Source organism: Artemia franciscana, chromosome 2 (assembly GCF_032884065.1).
Source record: "Artemia franciscana chromosome 2, ASM3288406v1, whole genome shotgun sequence".
In the NCBI taxonomy this organism is placed as follows: Eukaryota; Metazoa; Arthropoda; class Branchiopoda; order Anostraca; family Artemiidae; genus Artemia; species Artemia franciscana.
This window is the reverse complement of record NC_088864.1, coordinates 57772172-57797004: the sequence shown is the minus strand read 5'-3', so window position 1 is coordinate 57797004 and position 24833 is coordinate 57772172. Positions and strand designations below refer to the sequence as shown.

Genomic DNA, 24833 nt, shown 5'->3' with positions numbered 1-24833 from the left:
AAAAACAATCAGTATTAAGATCTATACCACATTTTTCTAATGATTGACCTTGAGCTTTGTTAATGGTGATTGCAAATGCTAATCGAATTGGGAATTGCAATCTTTTAAATTGAAAAGGCAGATCTGTTGGAATCATGGGAATGCGAGGAATAAGAACAGCCTCACCCTCAAAAGGCCCTGTCAAGATTATGGCCTCTATTAGGTTTTCCATTGTTTTTTTTTTACGGCAAGTCGAGTGCCATTGCAAAGCTTTGGTGGGTTTATATTTCTTAAAAGTATTATTGGTACGCCTATTTTTAGTTGTAGCACGTGTGCTGGAAACCCTGAAAGATCTATGGAATTTAAAAATTCAGATGGATAATTAACCGCTTCATTTGGTTCCAAAACTGTGTCGACTGACTTATAAAGGACTGCCTGGTCTCGAATCTTGGTCAAAACAATATTGTTGATTTCGTGGACGTCTATATTTTTGGGTGCGAGAATCGCTCTTTCACTTAGCCATTTATTATTTTTAAAATTTTTTAGAATATTCGGAAATACTTTTTCAATCAATTCATTTTTGGACGTCACTAAATTACAGAAATCAGCAGGTAGTTGTATACGTCCTGAAATTGAGTCTACTGGGAGCTTTCCGTTTCCAATTGCCAGCAATTGATCTGAAAATGTTTGACCAGAGTCATCGTTTTGCAATCGGACACGCATATTTGTAGTTAATTTTAATATTTTTACGTGTGCCCATAAATTAGAATTTTTCAGGCAAGCATTCATTTCGTCTGCAGGAGTTGATCTAGGTATTATAGGTAATGTTTGCCTGAAATCTCCCGCAAGCAATATTAATGTGCTGCCAAAGGGTTTCGACTTCCCTCTCAAATCTTTCAAGCATTGATCCAGAGCCTCGAGCGATTTTTTGTGTGCCATTGTGCACTCATCCCAAATAATAAGTTTGCATTGCTGCAATACTTTACCCATCCCAGATGATTTGGAAATATTGCGCGTGGGAGTTTCTGTAGAATGCAAATTCAGAGGCAATTTCAAAGCGGAATGAGCAGTTCTTCCACCAGGCAGCAATGTTTCGGCTATTCCGGACGACGCAATTGCCAACGCTATATCATTTTTTGATCGAATTGATGCCAGAATCAGTTTTATCACAAATGTTTTACCAGTACCTCCTGGCGCATCCAAAAAGAAAATTTCTCCAACGTTGTTGTCGACACAATGCATTATCGTATCATAAATGTCTTTTGGTTCCGACGTTAACTTGGAAATGTTATTTTGTACATACGACAATAGATCACTCGTACTGTAACTTTGTTCACGATCCAATTCTACACATGTCGAAACAGCAGCGATACGGTTAGGTGAAGGCATTCCCAAATCCTGAAGAGGTTTGTTTGCCATACGTACGTACAAATCTTCTATAATAACTAAAGTGTAGTTATAAATTTCTGATGTAAAATCAAAAGTCATATCTGACGTCTCTAACTGTTTTCGATGGAGTATATCTTCGGACATTTTTGACTTATATTTTTCCCATAACTCTGTAGGAGCTGATGGAGAGCAAGTTGTTAAAATGATGCCAAACAATGCACGAATTTGACTTGGGGTTGACGTTTCGCACGCGTCATTGATGCAGTTATCCCAGTGTTGGTCATTCTCCAATAAATTCAGAGCTTGGCATGCACTACGGTAAGTGTCATGTATAGTACCGTTTACAGTTCTCAAATACTCAAAGGATGTCGGACCGGGTACATTCACCAAAAGCAGGCGTAGAAAGAAGCATTCATGTTGATTGGGGTGAACGGTGTAGAGTCTTCCTATCGTGGTATCTTTGAAGATGGTAGGTTGGCCGTCGACTGACTTACCCTGTTTTCGACGTTCAAATACTTTATTTTTAGTATTCCACGTGTAATACGAAGGCACTTCAGTATACAGCAGTTTTTTTGCAAAAGAATCATTTTTGCAAAGCGAAAAAAAAGCTGTTAATGTTGTATCCGGTTGATTCAGGACTCTTTGTTGCACGTTGGTTTCCGTGAAATAAACACGTTGACCATTCTGTAAATGTACCGCTAAGTGAACAACAGCTGGACTACGTTCATCTATCGGAAATGAAAGAATTCGCCAAACAGCTTCATTACTGCTTATGTATCTTCCAGCCTGATATTGTACGATTTCGTCGAAATCTTTGATTTCGGGCTGCAAGCCAAAAACTGCCATGTCACTGCCTTTGTTGACGTATTTACATATGTATTTGATTGCCTTTACGGAGTTACAGTATTCAACGTTTATGTGTGCATTAAATGTTTTGATAATAATGGGGAATATGGAACAACCCATACTTCGATGGTGGTACTGTTACGCTTCTTTATTATTGCTGTTTTACCGCCATCTTCAGTAGATCTTCTTCTATATTGTGGGTAACCATCATTGCCAGTAATTGTGTTTGATACTAAAAGTCGAGGATATTGCTTTGTGCACCTTCCTTTGGCCATGCATGGTGAATTTTCGTTCAGTGCACCGCAAGGTCCATGTATCATATTTTTTACAATAATATCATGTAACCCCTTATCGACATTTTTATCAGGTATTTCAGCGGAAATCACATCATCAATTTCGTTCGAAGTATTTTTTTTATGTAGCCAGATTAGTATATGTGGGTGTAGCAAACCTCGTTTTTGCCATTCCACTGAGTACATCCAGCATCGCACTGACCCAAACACTTCAAGTTTTACTATGTAGTTTATCAGTGATTTCAACTTTTGCCGGAAGACACGGGCCGTAATGTCATGCCTATGAACCGCCGATTGTCCTTGAAGTAAAAGCTGCAGTATCTCGTCCCAAGATTGATTACATGTAAATGTAATAAATAAATCTGGACGACCATAGAGACGAACATACGCAATAGCATCTTGAGCATATTCATGCATATGACGGGGACGGCCAGCATATGACGAAGGTAAAATTGTTAATCTTCCAACGTTTGTGGTATTACCGTCATTTATAACTGCATCTCGCAAATGAATGTATTGTTCAGAGCGGAGCTTGGTCTGATTCAGGCGGATATATAGCAAACGTTCTGATTCAATTTTAGCATACATATCAACGACAAATTGGTGAAACAATTCACGGCATTTTAAAATATAATTTTCTTCATCCTGCCGAATCATTAGTCTATAGGAATAATAATGCATTGCACTGCATTTCTTATTCATTTCTTTGTTAGTGGCTGGATTCATCAATTTAATATTAAAGTGATAGCCGTCGGCTCCATCCCAAAAAATGATAGGATATTGTAGGGCATCGTAGCATCGATGAGTTTCAGCAATTCTTAACAACTGAGCGCTTCGCTTATGAAGAATAATATCTCGAGGTAAAAACTGATCACCGACCATAACGATTGCCACTTCGTCGATAGTTGGAGCATTGTATCTACGCACATGTTGGCCAGGAGGCGTTTTGTCAGCGGAAATAACAATTTTATGCGTATCAGTAGGCATCAAATCGATGGCTGTTTTGAACAGACGCACTAAATTATTATTTTCGTGGAAAAGATGTTGCAATTGGGAAACGATTGTCCTTTCAACGTTGGGAGAAATTTCGCAACGTGCATTCAATTCAGAATTTCTATCACTGATGAAGTACAATTGTAAAAATTTATGATTCTCGCCTGAGAATGGTAGAAGGGACCCTGCTCTATGATAAATTTGCCCTTTTACTTTGAAAGTAGACATAAATTTATCTGGATTTTCGATTTGGGCTCCAAACGACGTCATTTGGAAACATGAGTTGTATTTTCTGATTTGTGACAAAAAACGCTTAGATTCTGACGTAGTTCCAGTAAGGAAAGTCTTCAATGGTTCTGGTGGTGCAGCCAATAGAGGAAGTTTAACTTTTCCTGAGGCGCAACACATTCCCATTGTTTCACCATTGAATTTCAAGGCCTTGCAATAGGGACAAATTTTAGACATTGTCCCGATTTGAACACATCTACTCAAGCTATAATCATCGACTGGGTTGTACCTGAATGCCAGGCGATAACTTTCAGGTTGCTCTGATTCCTCGGCACGCTTTCTTTTCTTACTTTCTCTATCAGCAGCAAGCCTGATTTCTTGCTGTTCTTGTGATTCCTCGGCACGCTTTCTTTTCTTACTTTCTCTATCAGCAGCAAGCCTGATTTCTTGCTGTTCTTGTAATTCCTCGGCACGCCTTCTTTTTTCACTTTCTCTTTTAGCAGCAAGTCTGCTTCCGCGTTGCTCTGGTAGTTCCTCGGCACGCTTTCTGTTCTTTCTTTCTCTATCAGCCTCAAGCCTGTTTCCTTGCTGTTCTTTTGATTCCTCGGCACGCTTTCTGTTCTTTCTTTCTCTATCAGCCTCAAGCCTGTTTCCTTGCTGTTCTTTTGATTCCTCGGCACGCTTTCTGTTCTTTCTTTCTCTATCAGCCTCATGCCTGTTTCCTTGCTGTTCTTTTGATTCCTCGGCACGCTTTCTTTTCTGACTTTCTCTATCAGCAGCAAGTTTTTTGGCATAGACTCTTTGAGCATCTTCATCGGCTTTTGCCATTGTAAGTTCATCAGTCATTTTAAATTTAAACATTAATAGATTTCTACGTGAACATATGTCTTAAATATCTTGAATGACGTCACCGTCGTAGCAAAAATGACGACAACTAACTTGATGACGTCAGTCAACACAGAAACATGACGTCACCTGACAGACAGACAGACACACAGACAGACAACTTATTTTTATATATATAGATATATATATATATATATATATATATATATATATATATATATATATATATATATATATATATATATATATATATATATATATATGTTGCATATAAATAGATTGCCAGGTTTACTGACTCTTGAACAGGCAACATATAATTGTCCATGGGAAAAACAATCCGTATTCAGATCTATACCTCATTATTCTAATGATGTGTCCCTGTGTCCCGGTCGTCATTTATATTCCCTGTGTCCCGGTCGTCATTTGTGCCCCGGTGTCCCAGTTTGCAATTTCTCTTTGAGTGTCCCGGTCGTCATTTATATTCCCTGTGTCCCGGTGTCCTGGTCGTCATTTGTGTCCCGGTGTCCTGGTCTGTAATTTCTATTCGAACAATCCCTGTGCCCCGGTCGTCATTTATATATCCCACCTGTGCCCCGGCGTCCCCGTTGTAGTTGTGTCCCTGTGTCCCGGTCGTCATTTATATTCCCTGTGTCCCGGTCGTGATTTGTGTCCGGGTGTCCCAGTCTGTAATTTTTCTTTGAGGTTCCCGGTCGTCATTTATATTCCCTGTGTCCTGGTCGTCATTCGTGTCCCGGTGTCCCGGTATGTAATTTCATCAGTTGACAAACATGACGTCAATCGACAAACAACTTCATGACGCATACAGCTCAATCCTTATAATGACGTCAGTCGACAAACATGACGTCAGTCGACACACAAACATGTCGTCACTCGACACACACACACAGACAACTTATTTATATATATATACTAGCTGTTGGGGTGGCGCTTCGCGCCACCCCAACACCTAGTTGGTGGGGGCGCTTCGCGCCCCCCCCAAGCCCCCCCGCGCGCGTAAGTCGTTACGCGCCATAATAGTTACGCGCCATTGTAGTTGTGTCCCTATGTCCCACCTGTGAATATAGATAGATATATATATATGGTTTTAACTACGTAAAACTTGCGAATATACAACATTCTTTGCTGTCCCATTGTCTTTGCATATAAATAGATTGTCAGGTTTACCGACTCTTGAATATGCAACATATAATGGTCCATGGGAAAACAATCTGTATTCAGATCTATACCTCATGATTCTAATGATTGCCCTTGAGCTTTGTTGATGGTGATTGCTAATCGACCATTCCCTGTCCCGGTGTCCCGGTCGTCATTTACATCCCCCTGTTTCCCCCGGTGTCCCCGTTGTAGTTGTGTCCCTGTGTCCCGGTCGTCATTTATATTCCCTGTGTCCCGGGTCCCGGTCGTCATTTGTATCCCGGTGTCCCGGTCTGTATATACATTCGTTTTTTAGTTTTGTTTTTCTCCTTTATTTTTTTCCTTTTTTTTTCTTTTTTAGCTTATTTAGATTTTTAGATTTTTTAGTTTTTTTATTAGTTTTTAGTTTTTTTTTCTTTTTAGTTTTTTTGTCCCGGTCGTCATTTATATCCCCCTGTTTCCCCCGGTGTCCCCGTTGTAGTTGTGTCCCTGTGTCCCGGTCGTCATTTATATTCCCTGTGTCCCGGTCGTCATTTGTATCCCGGTGTACCGGAGTTGTGTCCCTGTGTCCCGGTCGTCATTTATATTCCCTGTGTCCCGGGTCCCGGTCGTCATTTGTATCCCGGTGTCCCGGTCTGTATATACATTCGTTTTTTAGTTTTGTTTTTCTCCTTTATTTTTTTCCTTTTTTTTTCTTTTTTAGCTTATTTAGATTTTTAGATTTTTTAGTTTTTTTATTAGTTTTTAGTTTTTTTTTCTTTTTAGTTTTTTTGTCCCGGTCGTCATTTATATCCCCCTGTTTCCCCCGGGTCGTCATTTATACTCCCTGTGTCCCGGTGCTTTGTTGATTGCTAATCGAACATTCCTTTTGTCCTGGTCGCTTTCTCTTTGAGTGTCGTCATTTATTTTTTTCTTTTTTAGTTCTTTTAGTTTTTACCCTTTTTAGTTTTTTTTAGTTTTTAGTTTTTTTAGTTTTTTACCTTTTTTTAGTTTTTTTAGTTTTTTTTAGTTTTTTAGCTTTTTTATTTTTTTTATTAGTTTTTAGTTTTTTTGTAGTTTTTGCCTTTTTTTTAGTTTTTTTAGTTTTTTAGCTTTTTTATTAGTTTTTAGTTTTTTTTGTAGTTTTTGCCTTTTTTTAGTTTTTTTAGTTTTTTAGCTTTTTTATTTTTTTTATTAGTTTTTAGTTTTTTTTGTAGTTTTTGCCTTTTTTTTCTCTTTGAGTGTCGTCATTTATTAGTTTTTTCCTTTTTTTTTTAGTTTTTTATTGGTTTTTACCTTTATTTTAGCTTATTTTTCAGTTTTTTCCTTTTTTTTAGTTTTTTTTATTTTTTATTTTTTTTAGTTTTTTACCTTTTTTTAGTTTTTTTAGTTTTTTAGCTTTTTTACTTTTTTTATTAGTTTTTAGTTTTTTTTGTAGTTTTTGCCTTTTTTTAGTTTTTTCAGTTTTTTTTTTAGTTTTTTATTGGTTTTTACCTTTATAGTTTTTTTAGTTTTTTAGCTTTTTTATTTTTTTTATTAGTTTTTAGTTTTTTTTGTAGTTTTTGCCTTTTTTTAGTTTTTTCAGTTTTGACGTCACCTGATCCAGTTTTTTCAGGTGACGTCACCTGACACATCCATCCATCCATCCACAGACAACTTATTTTTATATATATAGATATTTTTTTATTAGTTTTTAGTTTTTTTTGTAGTTTTTGCCTTTTTTTTCTCTTTGAGTGTCGTCATTTATTAGTTTTTTCCTTTTTTTTTTTAGTTTTTTATTGGTTTTTACCTTTATTTTAGCTTATTTTTCAGTTTTTTCCTTTTTTTTAGTTTTTTTTATTTTTTATTTTTTTTAGTTTTTTACCTTTTTTTAGTTTTTTTAGTTTTTTAGCTTTTTTACTTTTTTTATTAGTTTTTAGTTTTTTTTGTAGTTTTTGCCTTTTTTTAGTTTTTTCAGTTTTTTTTTTAGTTTTTTATTGGTTTTTACCTTTATAGTTTTTTTAGTTTTTTAGCTTTTTTATTTTTTTTATTAGTTTTTAGTTTTTTTTGTAGTTTTTGCCTTTTTTTAGTTTTTTCAGTTTTGACGTCACCTGATCCAGTTTTTTCAGGTGACGTCACCTGACACATCCATCCATCCATCCATCCACAGACAACTTATTTTTATATATATAGATATATATATATATATATATATATATATATATATATATATATATATATATATATATATATATATATATATATACATATATATAAATATATATATATATATATATATATATATATATATATATATATATATATATACATATATATACATATATATATATATATATATATATATATATATATATATATATATATATATATATATATATATATATATATATATATATATATATATATATATATATATATATATATACGTTATATATGTATATATTATATGTATATTATTAGATGTACGTATATATATGTTTATATACGTTTTATTATTTACATTAATATGTGTAGACATTAAAAGGGACTGTTTCCTCCTCAACGCCACGTTCTTATATATTTTGCTTGTCCAATCCTTGAGATGGAACTACCTGCTAAGAGTGACCATGTTGCAGAGAGCACAGGTGAGTCAAATGAAGTCAAAGTATATTTGTTGTCTATACTTGTCAGCACACACCTGGTGGAGCAATGTTCTGAATGTATGGTGACTTCAAGAACATATATCCTCTAGCAAAGGGACAGTGTCTTTATTGGATATCAGACAAAAATATTGGTTATCAACCAATATATATATATATATATATATATATATATATATATATATATATATATATATATATATATATATATATATATATATATATATATATATATATATATAAATATATATATATATATATAAATATATATAAATATATATATATATACAAAATATATATATATATATATATATATATATATATATATATATATATATATATATATATATATATATATATATATATATATATATATATGCGTTCTTATTATTTAAATTAATATGATTATTTATTATTTTATATAAATTTATCTGAAGGCTCATAGACAGTTAGGAGATTTTGGCATTAAATTGAACTCTTGGAAGAATCTGGCAATCCCCCCCTCCTCTCCACGTAGTGACCCACCACACTTCCTTCGTAATAGCTGATGCGCAATCATTCATCACCTCACATAGTTTTATAGAACATAAAGTGAATAAACTTTGTTAAACGAAGCTTTGAAATAAATGTCACATATTAATCATTTATCTCTTATGGACTGCATAACTGTTTAGGAACAAATGCGGAACCTCGGAATTTTCAATCGATATCAACTTAGCCCTCTTAGGGGCAAAAATATAGTTTAGTGCCCCAAAATGGCAGATAACTCAACTTTCCCGGGTAGAATCTTTTGAGCTACTTAAAAGGGAACTAGAAATGTCACTTTCCGTTTTATGAGCTATATCCCGGTTTATCTAGGATTATTGGTTCACAACAAACAGCCATAGGGGAAAAACAAGCATGAAATAAACACTTATCCGTGGTCTTTCTTCTTGTAAAAAATGCAACGCTCTACATTTTGTGGATAGGAATCCAAAATCAATACAATAGGTTTCCTTATATGCTGAATTTTATGCTGTGATTTTCTTTAAGATTGTTTGATTTTTGGAGGTGTTTTCACCCTTTTCAAAAAATGAGGCAAATTTTCTTAAGTTCGTAGCTTTTCATGAGTAATTGTAGACATAACACGTTTTATACATTAGGAATCTTCATCAAAATTTGATTCTTTTGAAGTATTAATTGTTATCAAGACTCTTTTTTTTTTTTTTAATTTTGGCTATTATTAGCCCGAATAGCTCCTTACTTTCAGATTGCTACCAAGGACTGTTTCATTATTACCAGCTTTGAAGGAGATTATTACCAAGAGATTTATCTATTTTGATTTAGTCAAACTCAATGAATTTAGAAAGAAAACTGTTACAGCAGGTACTCTAATAAAATACTCCTACTACACGTAGCAAGAGTATTTTCCTTGGTGTAACTAGAATAAGTCTAGAGAGTGCCATTCCTTCTCAAAGATGGAGCCATTGGCCCTTGGATTGCACAATTCATGCCACTCCCAAAGACATATTCGTTAGGCGTTTTGACTGTTCTGATTAAGAGGATATTTAAAATTTTTCTTCAGTGCCATTCAGAACTGAGGACACCCATAGCATCATGAGTGTTGAAGGGATGTCAGGTTTTATTCTGATCAGTTCTAGTCCTTTAAAAGGTACCAGAACACAGAGCATGTGATTGAATATAACCAATAATCGATTTTTCTTCTTTTTCTACTTCATTTTTTTTTCAAGAAAATTTCTCAGCATATTTACTTTATATAAAATGATCAAATAATGGGCAAACAAATTATCTTCAATTCAGTTTCAGATGACTCTGTGAATTTCTTAGTTTCAGATGATTGAGTGAATCTCTTCCTAATCAGTAGATCATGGTCGACAGAATAGATCCCCTGGATATTACAAATATAAAAGCGCTTTCCACATGGATGAAGACTCAAAATTGGCGAAATATTGCCAAATTAGAGCCTTGTAGGTTTAAAGACTCAGGACGAGGAATGAGAACAAGAAAAGGACTAGAAGCTGGACAGTTGTTAGTTCAAATTCCAAGACTGCTGCTGATGACAGCTGGAGGTTTTAGAAGTTCAAAAGAATGGAGTTGGTTAGTTGACAAAAATCTTTCATGTCATGATGCTTTGGTGCTGTATTTACTTGTTGAGAAGAACAAAAGAGACAGTTCTTTTTTTCATGCTTATATTAAAACACTGCCTGAAGAATTCAGCATGCCAACTGATCTTGGAAATGAGATGATATGCATGCTTCCCACATTTATTGCAATGAAATTTCAAGACAAAATTAAGTCATTGCAAGATTCGTTCAAAAAGGTGGCAAGGGGATATAAAAATATTTGCATAAAAGAATTGGGGTTTTGTGAATTTAAATGGGCCTATTATGTAGTGAATACAAGAGCAGTACATATAACTGGCAGCAGTGGTAAATTTAATGCAGATAGCAGTGATTGCATGGCCCTAGTCCCGTTTCTAGACCTCCTAAACCACACGCATGATACGAGTTGTATCTCTGGCTTTAATCCTGACACAAACTGTTATGAAATTGAGACACTTAGTAAAACCCCAAAGTGCTCAGAGGTTTTTATTAATTATGGGCCACATGACAATTTATCTCTTTTTGTGGAATATGGTTTCTTGATCCCCAGAAATCCAAATAATTGTTTACCTTTGGAAATGACAGATTTTATTTCTGCCTGCAATGAATATGATGTGAAATTGTCCAACCTGTGCCTACAGACCATCAGTCTTCATAATTTAATGAAAAATCTTGGCCTGTTTACTGATGGACCTTCTTGGTCAGTAAAAGCATTACTAAAAGTTTTGAGTTGTGACTGGAGTAGTTTGATGAGGATCGAAGACATTATTTATCGAGATTTTGAAAACCAGGGACTTACTGAAAAGACTCTTCTTAATTGTATTCTGGATAAAAAGAAGGGAGAAGTTTGTGATTCTTTATCAGCAATTGCAAAAGACAAAAGTTGTCTTGTCACCAATTGTATTGTTTCTTTTCTTGAGGAGTGTTTATCCATTATTGAATTTTCTTATGCTAATTAATAGAATAAGTCTGCTGTGTAATGTGTTTATAGTAGGTTAAAGTTTCTCGTTTTAGTTGTTTATTATAGCTCATTACAAAGGTGCTTGCAGCCTCAGCATTCAGGTGGGAATCATACAATTTCCCCAAAAAGAGTTGCTGGGTGATATACAGATATTATTCTGGATGGGGAGGGAGGTTTTGTGGGGTGAACTTTTTTGGGAAATTTTACAGGACAAAAACTGTGTCGAATGACAAGTTTCTATTGATAGATATAATAGAAATTGACTTACAAAATGATGCCACACTCTCTTCGGCCCAAATGGCATGTTTTATCTTTCTTTTATTAAAAGTTATCCTTCTGTCTTGTATATTTGAGGTTAGCAAAACTTGTCATGCCTAGGGCCCGATCACACTTGGAATCTCATGGTTGGAGCAAGAACTGCATCCTAGCGCAGAGAAAACCACGGCCCAGGGTAGGCGAAAGCTAAAAAAAAAAAACGTTTAAAAAGCTCTGTTTCGTGCGAAAACTTGCCATTAATGCTGATTCTACCAAATACTATTTATAAGCCCCGATTGCTGGATTTGGGTATTTTTGATGTTTGTTTTGAAATTTTTTAAGTAGTTGTTTTCTTTAAAGAATTTTAAGAAAATTTTAGAAGTTCCGTCGCTCTGGTTTAAAAGATAAACTCCCGGATACTTCTTGTTTACAGTCGTGGCTTTTCTAAATATCTGTAGGAAACCTGTTATTGTTTCGAAAATAATTAGCAAAACCACCATTTAATTCTTATGTTATCCACTAGTGATCTAATAGAAGTTCTGTATCCTATAATCATTTACATTGGAGAATATTAAATGCAGATACCTAGCAAAGTGCAATTGTTGGTATTCTTAATTCTATAACTTAGAGATTAATTTCTAATACAACTTACAGAGTTCTTCTATTCCAATACCTGACATATTTTTTTCTTTCTCTTTTACCACAAGACTGAAGCGGATTCTAAACCCGCGAGTCAGCAAGTTACTTATGGATTTCACCATTATTTTTAATAGGTTAGTAGTAGTAGTAGAACAATTTTATTAGAAATAGACATTTCTTAATCAATAGCACAACATAAGCGAAGCTTGTGAGGCTGTGCTAAATTCAAGGAAAATAAAGATAGAATGTGGAGAATGAGAAAATATGGGAAATGAGACCATATACCGAAATCAACAAAAAAAAAACATAAACAGTACATTACATTGCATGACCCCAAGACAACAAAAAAATATATAAATATTACAAATTAATAACCTATAGAAAATTTAATTTAGTTAATCTGTTTCAAAAGTATACCTACCGAGCAACTCCACACGTAAATCAGACTTAAACTGGCCAAGGCTACCTATTTCCTTGATATCTATACTCAATTTATTCCAAAGTTTTGAAGCTCTGTAAATAAGTGAAAAAGAAGACCTACTTGAAACTAATCGAGGAACCTTAGTATTATCTCGTATCCGAGTAATGTGGTGGTGAACATCAGACCTCTCACAAAAATACTCCTGTAAAACAATCAGGAATGCTCTCACTGTAATACTTGCATACAAAAATCAACGTATAAAAATCACGTAATCCATCTGCAGGCATTATATTTAAATCAATATACACAGACCTCCAAGATTCCTGGTTCCCAACACCACAAAAAACTTGGATAGCATTATTCTGGGTCACACGGATTGGACGAACTATCGAAGGGAAAGTACCAAGCCAAATCGACGAGCAATAGAAAATGTAAGGGTGAATCAGGGAAAAGTATAACAATCGTAGAACATTTGGGGGGAAAATATGTTTTAATTTGCGCATGATACCTAAGTTACATGACAATATTTTCGAAACTGACTTCACATGATCTTTGAATGATAGGGTTTCATCTACATGAATTCCGAGGTATGTTCGTTTAATAATTCCCCGCTCCGAAATCATTTCCGTAAACCAAGGGTAAAAATTCGGCATAACAAAATTTGACTTATCTATATTCGGTCAAGGTGGTTTATTTTAAGCCATGTACATATCCTGCTCCATGCTGCATTTATCGTTGACATGAGCAGTTGTTCTGTAGGGGCAACACACACCAAGGTTGTGTCATCAGCGAATAAAGGCATAGTAACCAGGGTCTTACTCGGACCGTTGTCCACTCTGTCGTCAATTCGGGGCAGAGCTTTCATAGCATGCGGCAGATCATTAATAAAAATTGAAAACAGAGTCGGACCCAGTACGGATGCTTGGGGAACCCCCCAATTAACAACATTTTACTAGAAAAAAATCCTTGTAAATTGACATACTGCTGTCTATGTTGAATATAACTGCAAAGCAAACCCAATGTAGCGCCTCTTAATCCATAAAATTCACATTTTTTTTTAATAATATTCGATGGTCAACAGTTTCAAACGCCTTAATTAAGTCCAAAAATATACCAGCTACCCTAAGCTTTTTATCAAGAGCATCATTAATTATAGTAGTAATAAATGAAATCGCCATTTCTGTTGTTCTACCCTTCCTGAAACCAAACTGATTTGGATGTAGAAGTTTTTGACGCTCCAAATGCTGATAAATTCTAATATTAATACATTTTTCTAAAACTCGTGAAACAACAGGTAATAATGAAATTGGTCTATAATTCCCCAAATCATTCTTGTTACCACCCTTAAACACAGGAGTTATCCTTGCGATTTTAAGACAATTGGGGAACTTCCCTTGCTTAAAACAAGCATTAATAAGGGACGTACATATATGTGAAATGCTTGGAAAAGCGGTTTTTAAAACAAGAAGGTTAATGGAGTCACTCCCAGCCGAAGCACTTTTCATATCAAAGATAATCTCACGAATTTCATCATGAGTGACAGGTCTTAGGTACATTGATACATCAACAGAAGTACCCATAAAAGTCTCGAGTGGAGGATCATTATCAGAAGCTACTGTAGTACGAGAAAATCGAGCCTCAACAGTTGCAAAATGTTCCGAAAGGGCATTACATATTACATCAGTCTCATTCGATTTTAACCCATCACTTGTAGTAACTTCATCAGGCAGAACCGGATCTGTTGAAGATATAACACTTTTAATAATTTTCCATGTTTTAGCTGGGTTACCACAAGCATCTTTAAATTTACACTCAAAATATTTTTTCTTCGCGTTTCTCAAAAGTTTATTTAAGTTAAGCTTGACTACTTGGCTAATTCTACCTGTACCATTTGAAAGGCTTAAAAGAAAGCAACAAAACCTGAATACAAACGAAGCTATGAGGGGTACACTAGACATGCAAGTTTTAGAATAAAATAAAATTTCCTTGCTGGTGAGGACTTGAGATTTTTATAACTTAACATGTTCTATACTTTACTTGTCTTTGTGTTTGTATTCATTGGTTCCTGCTGTGGCCTTTACGTTTTTTGTTGTTTTAAAAATTAGAGCTGAGAGAAAGAGTCAAACTTTAGCGTAAAGAGTGGGACGTTGAGGAGGGAACATCCCCTTTCATACATGGAGTAATTTCTGTTCGTTTTAAGTTTCAATGGCGCTCCTTACTTTCAGTTAAAAAAAAACTTGTTTTTTTATTTAATGATTACTTCTGGCTCTAATTGTTTATTTTATTCCTTTTTAAAATTTATTGTCAAGTGGCGTTTTTCGGGAACGTAGAACGGGAACGTCTTTCGGGAAAACCAATCCCACTTACTTAAAGACTTTCACTATATCAGAAAGTTCTGGTTTCTTGGTTGGTTTTGGTTTCTTGTTGTTGCTGGTTTTGTTATTTTTGGTTCTCATCAGTGCTGAAGGCGCATTGTTAGATACTAACAAAATGTTCCCGTTGTTTATCTTATATTGTTCACTGGTCTTCATTGTTTTTTGGTTTTTTTTTGCCTAGAACGTTTTTTTGTTATTCTTGCGTAGTTCAGCTTCATATTTCGAGTGGTTTCATGAATATTCAAGAAAGACGAACACGACGGAATTCTTATTTTGGAAATAAAGGATATTAGCACACAACTTTGCTTCAACTTTCACCCAGCCAATAGCTATACTTCCGGAAATTCTTGTGGAAATAAAGGATATTAGCGCACAACTTTGCTTCAACTTTCACTCAGCCAATAGGTATACTTCCGGAAATTCTTGTGGAAATAAAGGATATTAGCGCACAACTTTGCTTCAACTTTCACTCAGCCAATAGGTATACTTCCGGAAATTCTTGTGGAAATAAAGGATATTAGCGCACAACTTTGCTTCAACTTTCACTCAGCCAATAGGTATACTTCCGGAAATTCTTGTGGAAATAAAGGATATTAGCGCACAACTTTGCTTCAACTTTCACTCAGCCAATAGGTATACTTCCGGAAATTCTTGTGGAAATAAAGGATATTAGCGCCCAACTTTGCTTCAACTTTCACCCAGCCAATAGGTATACTTCCGGAAATTCTTGTGGAAATAAAGGATATTAGCGCACAACTTTGCTTCAACTTTCACTCAGCCAATAGGCATACTTCCGGAAATTCTTGTGGAAATAAAGGATATTAGCGCACAACTTTGCTTCAACTTTCACTCAGCCAATAGCTATACTTCCGGAAATTCTTGTGGAAATAAAGGATATTAGCGCACAACTTTGCTTCAACTTTCACTCAGCCAATAGGTATACTTCCGGAAATTCTTGTGGAAATAAAGGATATTAGCGCACAACTTTGCTTCAACTTTCACTCAGCCAATAGGTATACTTCCGGAAATTCTTGTGGAAATAAAGGATATTAGCGCACAACTTTGCTTCAACTTTCACCCAGCCAATAGGTATACTTCCGGAAATTCTTGTGGAAATAAAGGATATTAGCGCACAACTTTGCTTCAACTTTCACTCAGCCAATAGGTATACTTCCGGAAATTCTTGTGGAAATAAAGGATATTAGCGCACAACTTTGCTTCAACTTTCACTCAGCCAATAGGTATACTTCCGGAAATTCTTGTGGAAATAAAGGATATTAGCGCACAACTTTGCTTCAACTTTCACCCAGCCAATAGGTATACTTCCGGAAATTCTTGTGGAAATAAAGGATATTAGCGCACAACTTTGCTTCAACTTTCACTCAGCCAATAGGCATACTTCCGGAAATTCTTATGGAAATAAAGGATATTAGCGCTCAACTTTGCTTCAACTTTCACTCAGCCAATAGCTATACTTCCGGAAATTCTTTTTGAAATAAAGGATATTAGCACACAACTTTGCTTCAACTTTCACTCAGCCAATAGCTATACTTTCGGAGATTCTTTTTAAAATAAAGGATATTAGCACACAACTTTGCTTCAACTTTCACTCAGCCAATAGCTATACTTTCGGAGATTCTTTTTAAAATAAAGGATATTAGCACACAACTTTGCTTCAACTTTCACCCAGCCAATAGCTATACTTTCGGAGATTCTTTTTAAAATAAAGGATATTAGCGCACAACTTTGCTTCAACTTTCACTCAGCCAATAGGTATACTTCCGGAAATTCTTGTGGAAATAAAGGATATTAGCGCACAACTTTGCTTCAACTTTCACCCAGCCAATAGCTATACTTTCGGAAATTCTTTTGGAAATAAAGGATATTAGCACACAACTTTGCTTCAACTTTCACCCAGCCAATAGGTATACTTCCGGAAATTCTTGTGGAAATAAAGGATATTAGCGCACAACTTTGCTTCAACTTTCACTCAGCCAATAGGTATACTTTCGGAGATTCTTTTTAAAATAAAGGATATTAGCACACAACTTTGCTTCAACTTTCACCCAGCCAGTAGCTATACTTTCGGAAATTCTTTTGGAAATAAAGGATATTAGCACACAACTTTGCTTCAACTTTCACCCTGCCAATAGGTATATTTCAGCTGATTCTTTTCTTGTAATCATTCAAAATTGTATTACAGTATTCCTCAAAGATAGATTTTAGGCACTATCTGATTACTAATCTATGCTAATTTTCTTCCTATGAAGAAGATAAACATTGAGCTAAAAGCCAGAAACAAGCTCTTCAGCCTAAGAGAGATATAACAGATTCATTGAACCAAAAGAAGAACGAAAAGACTAACAACAAAATTAGTCAATAACAATAAAAATTAGTCAACATTTAAACACCTAATATAAAAAAAAATTTACTCGTAAAAATAGAGAAGGAGAATAACCTAGAAGTAGAACCTACAACTTAAAGTTTTACTGAAACTCAATCATTTTGTAGATCACCTAACCAAGTATTCTAGGGACAGTACCCTAAGCGCTGATAGAAGGAAGTGTTTCTGTCCTGGTATTCAAATCAATATGTCAGCTTATGCTTAATTAGGCTCATTGTTTGCGCCTATTTTTAAGCAGGTGCAGCATTGGTATCAGGACAGTCTTATTTCTGGCGTCTATATTAAGATACTGTTCTCATTTTCATACTAAAAATATTTATTTCTGTTTAACCTTAACGTTTTACTCCTATTAATAGTTTTAAATGGAATCTTTTTACTTGGTTTTACGTTATAAAAAATAGTTTCTTAGAAAATACTGTTTTTCTATTTACGAATTAAAAAAGAACGAAATGAATTAAAATCAAGTAGTTGTGGGAATCAAGCCATGGCTAATTGTAGAAAAAGCCAAGACAGATAGTCCGACTGAGTGAGAGGCGTAATCTGGCATAATTCTATCACGTTAGAATCATCTACTTTGGCCACAGTCCACGAAATCTTTTTATTTTAAGTCCTTTTTACTGTCTCATTCCTGTATAATATGGGATGTCTTCAGATTCTTCCCCTCCATTCTATCACGTTAGAATCATCCACTTTGGCCACGGCCCACGAAATTCCAGATCAGTATTTATTGCACTTTATTCGTAATATGTTCTTCTATTTTTTTTCTGAAGTTTTGGGCGGTTGTTTCTATGCTAGTTGCTCAATCTTGGAACATCAAATTACCGAACGTCAAAAGCCTACATTTAAAAAAATGTATAATTTGAACTAATTAATTTTGAATTATATATGCTTTCCTATTTTTGTTTTAGTTATTTTTTTTTAATATGAATCCTCCGTTTTTAAGGATGTATTCTTGCGCTAACTTAATAGTAAATGGAGTAAATACTGACTTTTGGGTGGCTTTAAATGGTAATGTAGCAGTAGAGCTTGAAAATGGGCGAAGCTGAAAACCCTGCTTGTAAGTTATTTTCTTTTTTATTTTTTAGACGAAAAAAGATGAAGATTATTCACATAAAAAACACAGCGTTAGTAATAAATTCGATAAATTTGGATATGTGTCAGTGGGCACTGTTAGACACTTTCATCCTGGCGGTGGTGGTGCCAGGGACAATCTTGGAATCAAAGAAGTAGAAGAAGTCACTGGAAAGGATATGATTAAAGCAATGCTCACTTATATTTGGCCAAAGGTAAACTAATTCTTTAATAAAGACGTTTACTGCAGTTGTACGTTTTCCCGTGGAGGGCCTGTCATAATAACTAGCTTTGTCCTCTTTACTTAGTGCGGGAACCAAAGGATTGAATCTCGCAGTCTCAAGCTTGTGTTAAATCACATGTCCTTTTTCACGAATTGCATTAATTTCTCCAGTTTTTCTCTAACCATTGATGGGTGAGTTTAGCAGGTGGGGCACGAAACAGCCTCCTGGTTGCTTTTGTTGAAACAAGAAAACAAATCGCGAGTAGGTAACTGTAACTTACTTAGGCGAGCGAGTAGTAACTAACACGAGTAGGTAGACTGGTAACTGTAACTTACTTTCTAAAAAACGAAAGCAATACTACAAATCAAAGTGACGAAAAAAATTAATAGCGCATTGTCTAGCCTGGTCACTACAGTTTGCCTTCTAGAAAAAGAAATCAAAACGAAGAGTAGTCTGTAGCTAAAAAATGAGAAAAAGGTTAATCGCGCTCTGACCAGGCTGGTCGCAGCGAGAAGTGTATGTAATGTTGCACATCTATGAAATTGTAATCGTATTTGTCTGTGTACATACGGTAACCAAATAGTGTATTATAACTGGATTAAATAAATAAAATTTAAATCAACTGGTGTTAGGGGTGCCGGCTTACTCCTGGTGGCACTGAGATTAGTACACACAAATGTGGGGCATACTACTGTTAATTTCAGTCACTGTCAAGCCACCGGCTGTCTTGTTCAATGTCTGACCATGAGAAGGTATTTCATAGTATCCACGTGTGTTTCGTATCAGTTTGGTCCGCTATCTGTGATTTTCGCAGTGAATCGAACATAGTTAGCGTTGTACAGATAAATAATGATGAAACGATGGATTGAAAATGTAAATTTTTAATGCCAGCCTTTTTGAACAGTGACGGCTTCACAAGGAATAACAAAGGTATACAAAAATAGAGCAAAAAACGCTCTTATCTTAATAGCTCTGAAATTTAGCTAATTATTATTGATAAAAGCCTTAATAGCTTGTTAATTACTGGTTGAAGTGTTTTTACGTCATAGCGCGTACTAGATTTCAGTAAGAACAGGTCTTAAGCAATTCCAGACTGTGCCAGTGTTTACCTTCAAAAAAGTGTAATGATCAAAAAGCAATAAAACAACCGAACCAGTATAGCGTTGACTGGTAATGTTTTTCGGTTCTTCTTCCTTTTTTTCCGAAAAAAGATTTAGCCATATACTTAATCTTTGGACGGATCAAACATGAATCATCAATGGAAATCAAATCTGATTTTCTCAAGCGACGAAGATCCCACTGCCTTTCCGTAATAAACATAAACAAGTAGAGACACCTGGGAATTTTTTCCTAAGCCAGTGGAACCTTAACCCTAAATGAATATTTCGACTTCATATCCAAGGGCCGTCCTCAGCAAAACAAATGAAATATAAAAGAAACTCTCATTATAATACGACCATTAAAACTAAGATCTTTTTAAAAACAATCCTAGTATCTTTACTTTGGGGAAGTTGAGCCGTCCTGGGTGAACTAACTAGAATGCATCAGTAAAATTAACAAGAAATAATTAAAGTTACTACTGTTTATTACATTTTGGAAAAGGGAAAATTTAATGGAAAGGGGCACTATTTTCAGATTTGCGATAAGCGTCAATTTTGATTTTAACTATTTCTGACCCTGGGCTCTCGCATATACGATTTTTTTTCGGCAAAATCCACGTTAAAAAAAATCAGGAACGTAATTCACATGTTAACGCGATAAGTATTATAGGGGTTAACAACCCAATTTATTTGCGTCCGATTTTAATTGCAAAAAATAGCATATTAATTGAGGTTTTCTAAATAGCCTAGGACAAGGCCTATATTTTGTCATGACAGTGCATGGGAGTGGTATACATAAAAAATGTCGGTAAAGATGACATTTAAAAATAGCTGTAATGAGAAATTAAATGGTATATTCCATTTTTTCTTCTTAATGACTTCTGTTCTAGCTTAGAAAGAAACTGACGGCTCCAAAGTACCACTGCTAGAATGCACCTGCCCTATGCTAGTTTAGATATTTAGCTATTATGCCCAATGAAGGCCTTTTTGTGCAGAACCCAGGGTATACTCCACAAAACAAAACAAAAAAACTGGCCTATATTTTTCAAATGAGACCTAGCCATCTAAATTGGCTTACTAATCTTAGTTTCAAATCAAATTTTTCTGAGACTTTAGTATGTGCTTTCATTACAAGTAGGCCTAGGCCTAACCCATTTTTAAGGTCTTCATCAGCTCTAGAATATAGTATTTTATTATTTCTAACTGAAAAAATCAACTTTTCAGTATTTATTTTGAGTTTACCCAGCCTGTTGATTTGATGCGATTTAATGATCGACATTATCGGAGAAGTTGAGTTACATGAACTTGTACGATATTTTGGAAAACTGTATATATCTTAAACAAATTCACACTCAGCTGCAATATTCGCACATCTGGCCGAATAATCGTGTTTGGATGCGACTAATCGGAAGCAACGCTATAGCGTTGCCTACAGTAAAGGCCATATGGCTCCAATGTTATATTATTATTTTTTTTCCAGAGGCACTTCATATGGAAGGGGTCCTCACATAAACTTCTGAGGGGGCTCATTCGATTGGAAAGGGAAGTTCTAGTGTCCTTTTTAATAGACCAAAGTAATTGGAGGGCAACTAGCCCCCCGCTTTTTTCCAAATGCATCCGATAAAATTTTGAGATAACCATTATGTTAAAAATAGTCCACTTCGTATGGAAGAGGTCGTCACAAACTTCTGAGTTTTATCGGATGTATTTGGAAAAAAGGGCGAGGGGCTAGTTGCCCTCCAATTACTTTGGCCTATTAAAAAGGGCACTAGAACTTCCATTTCCAATCGAATGAGTCCCCTCAGAAGTTTATTTCAGAGGGGTCATTTGACCGAAAATCGAAAGTTCTAGCTAACTTTTTAAGAGCCAAAAGAGATCGGAGGGAAACTAGCCCCTCCCACACCCTTTTTACCCAAATGCATCCAATAGAAATTTTGAGATAGCTATTTTGTTAAAAACAGTTCAAAAGATCTTATAATGAATTTCTGGTGCCCTTTTCAAGAGTCAAAATTGATCGGAGGGCAACTACTCCCCACCCAAGGGGTCTTTTTCCACAAATGCATCAAATCAAAATTTTGAGATAGCTATTTTGTTCAAAACACTTTAAAGATCAAATAAAAAAACTTCGGGCTCGACAGTTCAGAGATGGCTCGTTTGATTTGAAATTTAAAGTTCTAGTTACCTTTTAAGAGTAATTAAAAGTTGTCGGAGGGTATCTCCCCCCCTCCATCCACCCGCGCGTTTTCCCCCAAATGCATGAAAATATTTTGAGATCGCCATTTTGTTCAAAATAGTCCAAAATTCAAATTACTCTAAATTAGGGGGTTGAAAATCCTCCATAGCACCCGGGACAAGATTTGTGACTTATGTACGTTGTAAGTTCTTTAAGAATCGAAAGTGATAAAAAAGTAACCAATCCCCCCCTCCCTTGTGCCTGTTTTCTCCAAATGCATCTCATCAAAATTTTGAAATAGTCATTTTGTTCAAAATAGTCCAAAATTCAAATTACTATGAATTAGGGATTGAGAAATCTTCCCGAGTCCTCGGGGCAAGGATTGTAAATTATGTAAGTTGCCCATTATTAGAATTTAAGATTCTGTGGAAGGGATGGTCGCATTAACTTTGGAGGGGGCCCATTCAATTGGAGATAGAAACTTCTAGCTCCTTTTTAAGAGTTAAATCACTGGCCAACTAGCCCACGCCCCACTTTCGCAAAGGGCAGCCAGTCAAAATTTGGAAATAGCCATTTTGTTCAACTTAGTTCAAACACCAAACAACTATGCTTCCGGGGTTGATGCCCCCCTAGCCTCGGGGAAATGGCTCTGAATTACGGAATTTAATTATTGTTACTTTGATACTTTGTTTACTTTGATACTTGGATTTAGTGGCTTACGTGGTAACTTCGATTTGCGGTGCAAGGGCTGTGAGTTGTGCAAGTTTCTTATTGTTACTTTGATGCTTTGTTTACTTTGATACCTTGTTAACTTTAATCCTTTCTTTACTTTGATACTTTGGTTTTGTTACTTTGATACTAGTTTTGATGTTTTGATGAAATTTTGATGTTGAAAAAAAAAAGAAGTCTTATTTTAAAATTAGAAGTTTTATAAAAACTTGAAACTTTTTGAAATCAAAACGAAAAAAATTAATTAAAAAAATTTTCCGAAAGTTTTTTCTCCAATTCTTTCCGAAATTGGTGTTGTGTACTTCTAATAAATGATGTCTTCGTTACAAACAAGAGTACAGCTACTGCCCGTTTCTCAAACGGTAAAAGTGTCTTTCTCTTGTTTATAGCCAATTCTCTTACTTTGAATCATCATTCTCTTTCTTAAGTGGCTACAAAGCTCTGCAAAATTAATTTACCTTTTTTTGATTATAATAATTGGGAGAATAGAAGTCAAACACGAGTTAGAATTGGATTAAAGCTTGGGTGTTAGACCGCAGTCGTTTTCAGGGAGTAGGGTTATATACTTCTACTGAATGGTGTCTTCACTACAAACACGAGTATGGTTACTGCCCGTTTCTCTAACGGTATAAGTATAAGGCCTACTGCGTATTTGGCACTTTACTAAAAGGAATTATATAACAAACATTTTCTTTTGTTTTTATTACAACATGGTAAATAAAATGAAAATTGCTGTGAAACCAGACCAAGATTTACCAATAGCCCCACTAGGCCCTGCGGCTTTCACTATTCCCGAAGTTTTGGAGATTTCCCCGAAAATCTTGCAAAAACGGGGGGGGGGCGAAAGTGCTTGGGCCTAAAGGCGACAAAGTTTTAAATCCGGCCTGCATGAAACAAAATCTTGAGCTGGTGAGCTCTCAGCAATTAACATCATTATATTCAGTTTAATTTATTATTTCTCACTAAAACTGTTAATTTATTTTAGAATAAAAAACATTTTGAAATAGGAAATTCTGAAAAACTTGAAAATTTGGCAATAGAAAACAAACAGAAATTAATTTAAAAAAACTCCCAAAAAGAACTTTTCTAAAGAAAAGTAAAGAACTTTTCTAAAGAAAAGTAAAGTCCATTTCAAACCCAAGATCAGAAGAAACAGAAACCTACAATAACAAACTAAATAAGACAAACAGAAATTACTATTAAAGAATAAATGAAACCCAAAGCGAACGGAAATTAAGTAAACAATCATAGCATAAAAACATACAACAGGTGCTAATATAAATGAATAAATAAATCTCAAAACGAGTAAAGCTTAAGTTGAACATGCAAATCAGGCTTTAAACAAACAAAAATATTTTGCTATTTTGGCATAAATAAAATCCAAAACGAACAGAAATTAAGTAAATAACCATAGCAAAATCTTACAGTAGGTACTAATATAAATGAATAAATAAATCTCGAAACGAGTAAAGCTTAAACTGAATATGCAAATCAAACTTAAAACAAACAAAGAGATTTTGCTATTGAGCCATAAATGAAACCCAAAACGAACAGAAACTAAATAAATAATATTATCAAGCAAACAAACCATAGTTACTAATAAAAACGAGTAAATAAATCTTAATCCGAGCGAAACTTAAATTGAATATGCAAATCCAGCTTAAAACAAACAAAAATCTCTAAAAGAAGAGATAGGGTTTTGCCTCCCTCTTACAGTGTAAAAGTCTAAAACCTACTGCGTCAGTGGTGCTTTACTGAAAACTCTGTGTATCTTCTACAGTCTTGAAAAGTGCAAATAAAATCAAACTTAATGCTTGATATATAATGCTATTAATTGTTGAAAGATCATCAGTTCAAGATTTTATTTCACTGTAATTTTATTTTCGTTTTCAATGCTGCAATAACTGGAAAAGAAAATATTTGTAGTATAGTTCGTTTTCAGTGAACCACTAATGACGCAGTAGGCTTTAGACTTAGACTTCTAAGCTGGATTCGCATATTCAATTTAAGTTTCACACTTTTTAAGATTTAT

At 34.8% G+C, this 24833-nt stretch overlaps 1 protein-coding gene across 2 annotated transcripts in view; it reads left to right on the top strand.

Moving 5' to 3' along the window:
• LOC136043832 (iron-sulfur clusters transporter ABCB7, mitochondrial-like) overlaps positions 1 to 24833 on the top strand; it is a 96793-nt gene that overhangs the window by 24122 nt on the left and 47838 nt on the right. For both annotated transcript variants that reach the window (XM_065728766.1, XM_065728767.1), the window contains exon 2: positions 18590 to 18790. In XM_065728766.1, coding sequence (XP_065584838.1) covers positions 18590 to 18790 — 201 coding nt within the window. The remainder of the gene's footprint in view (positions 1 to 18589; positions 18791 to 24833) is intronic.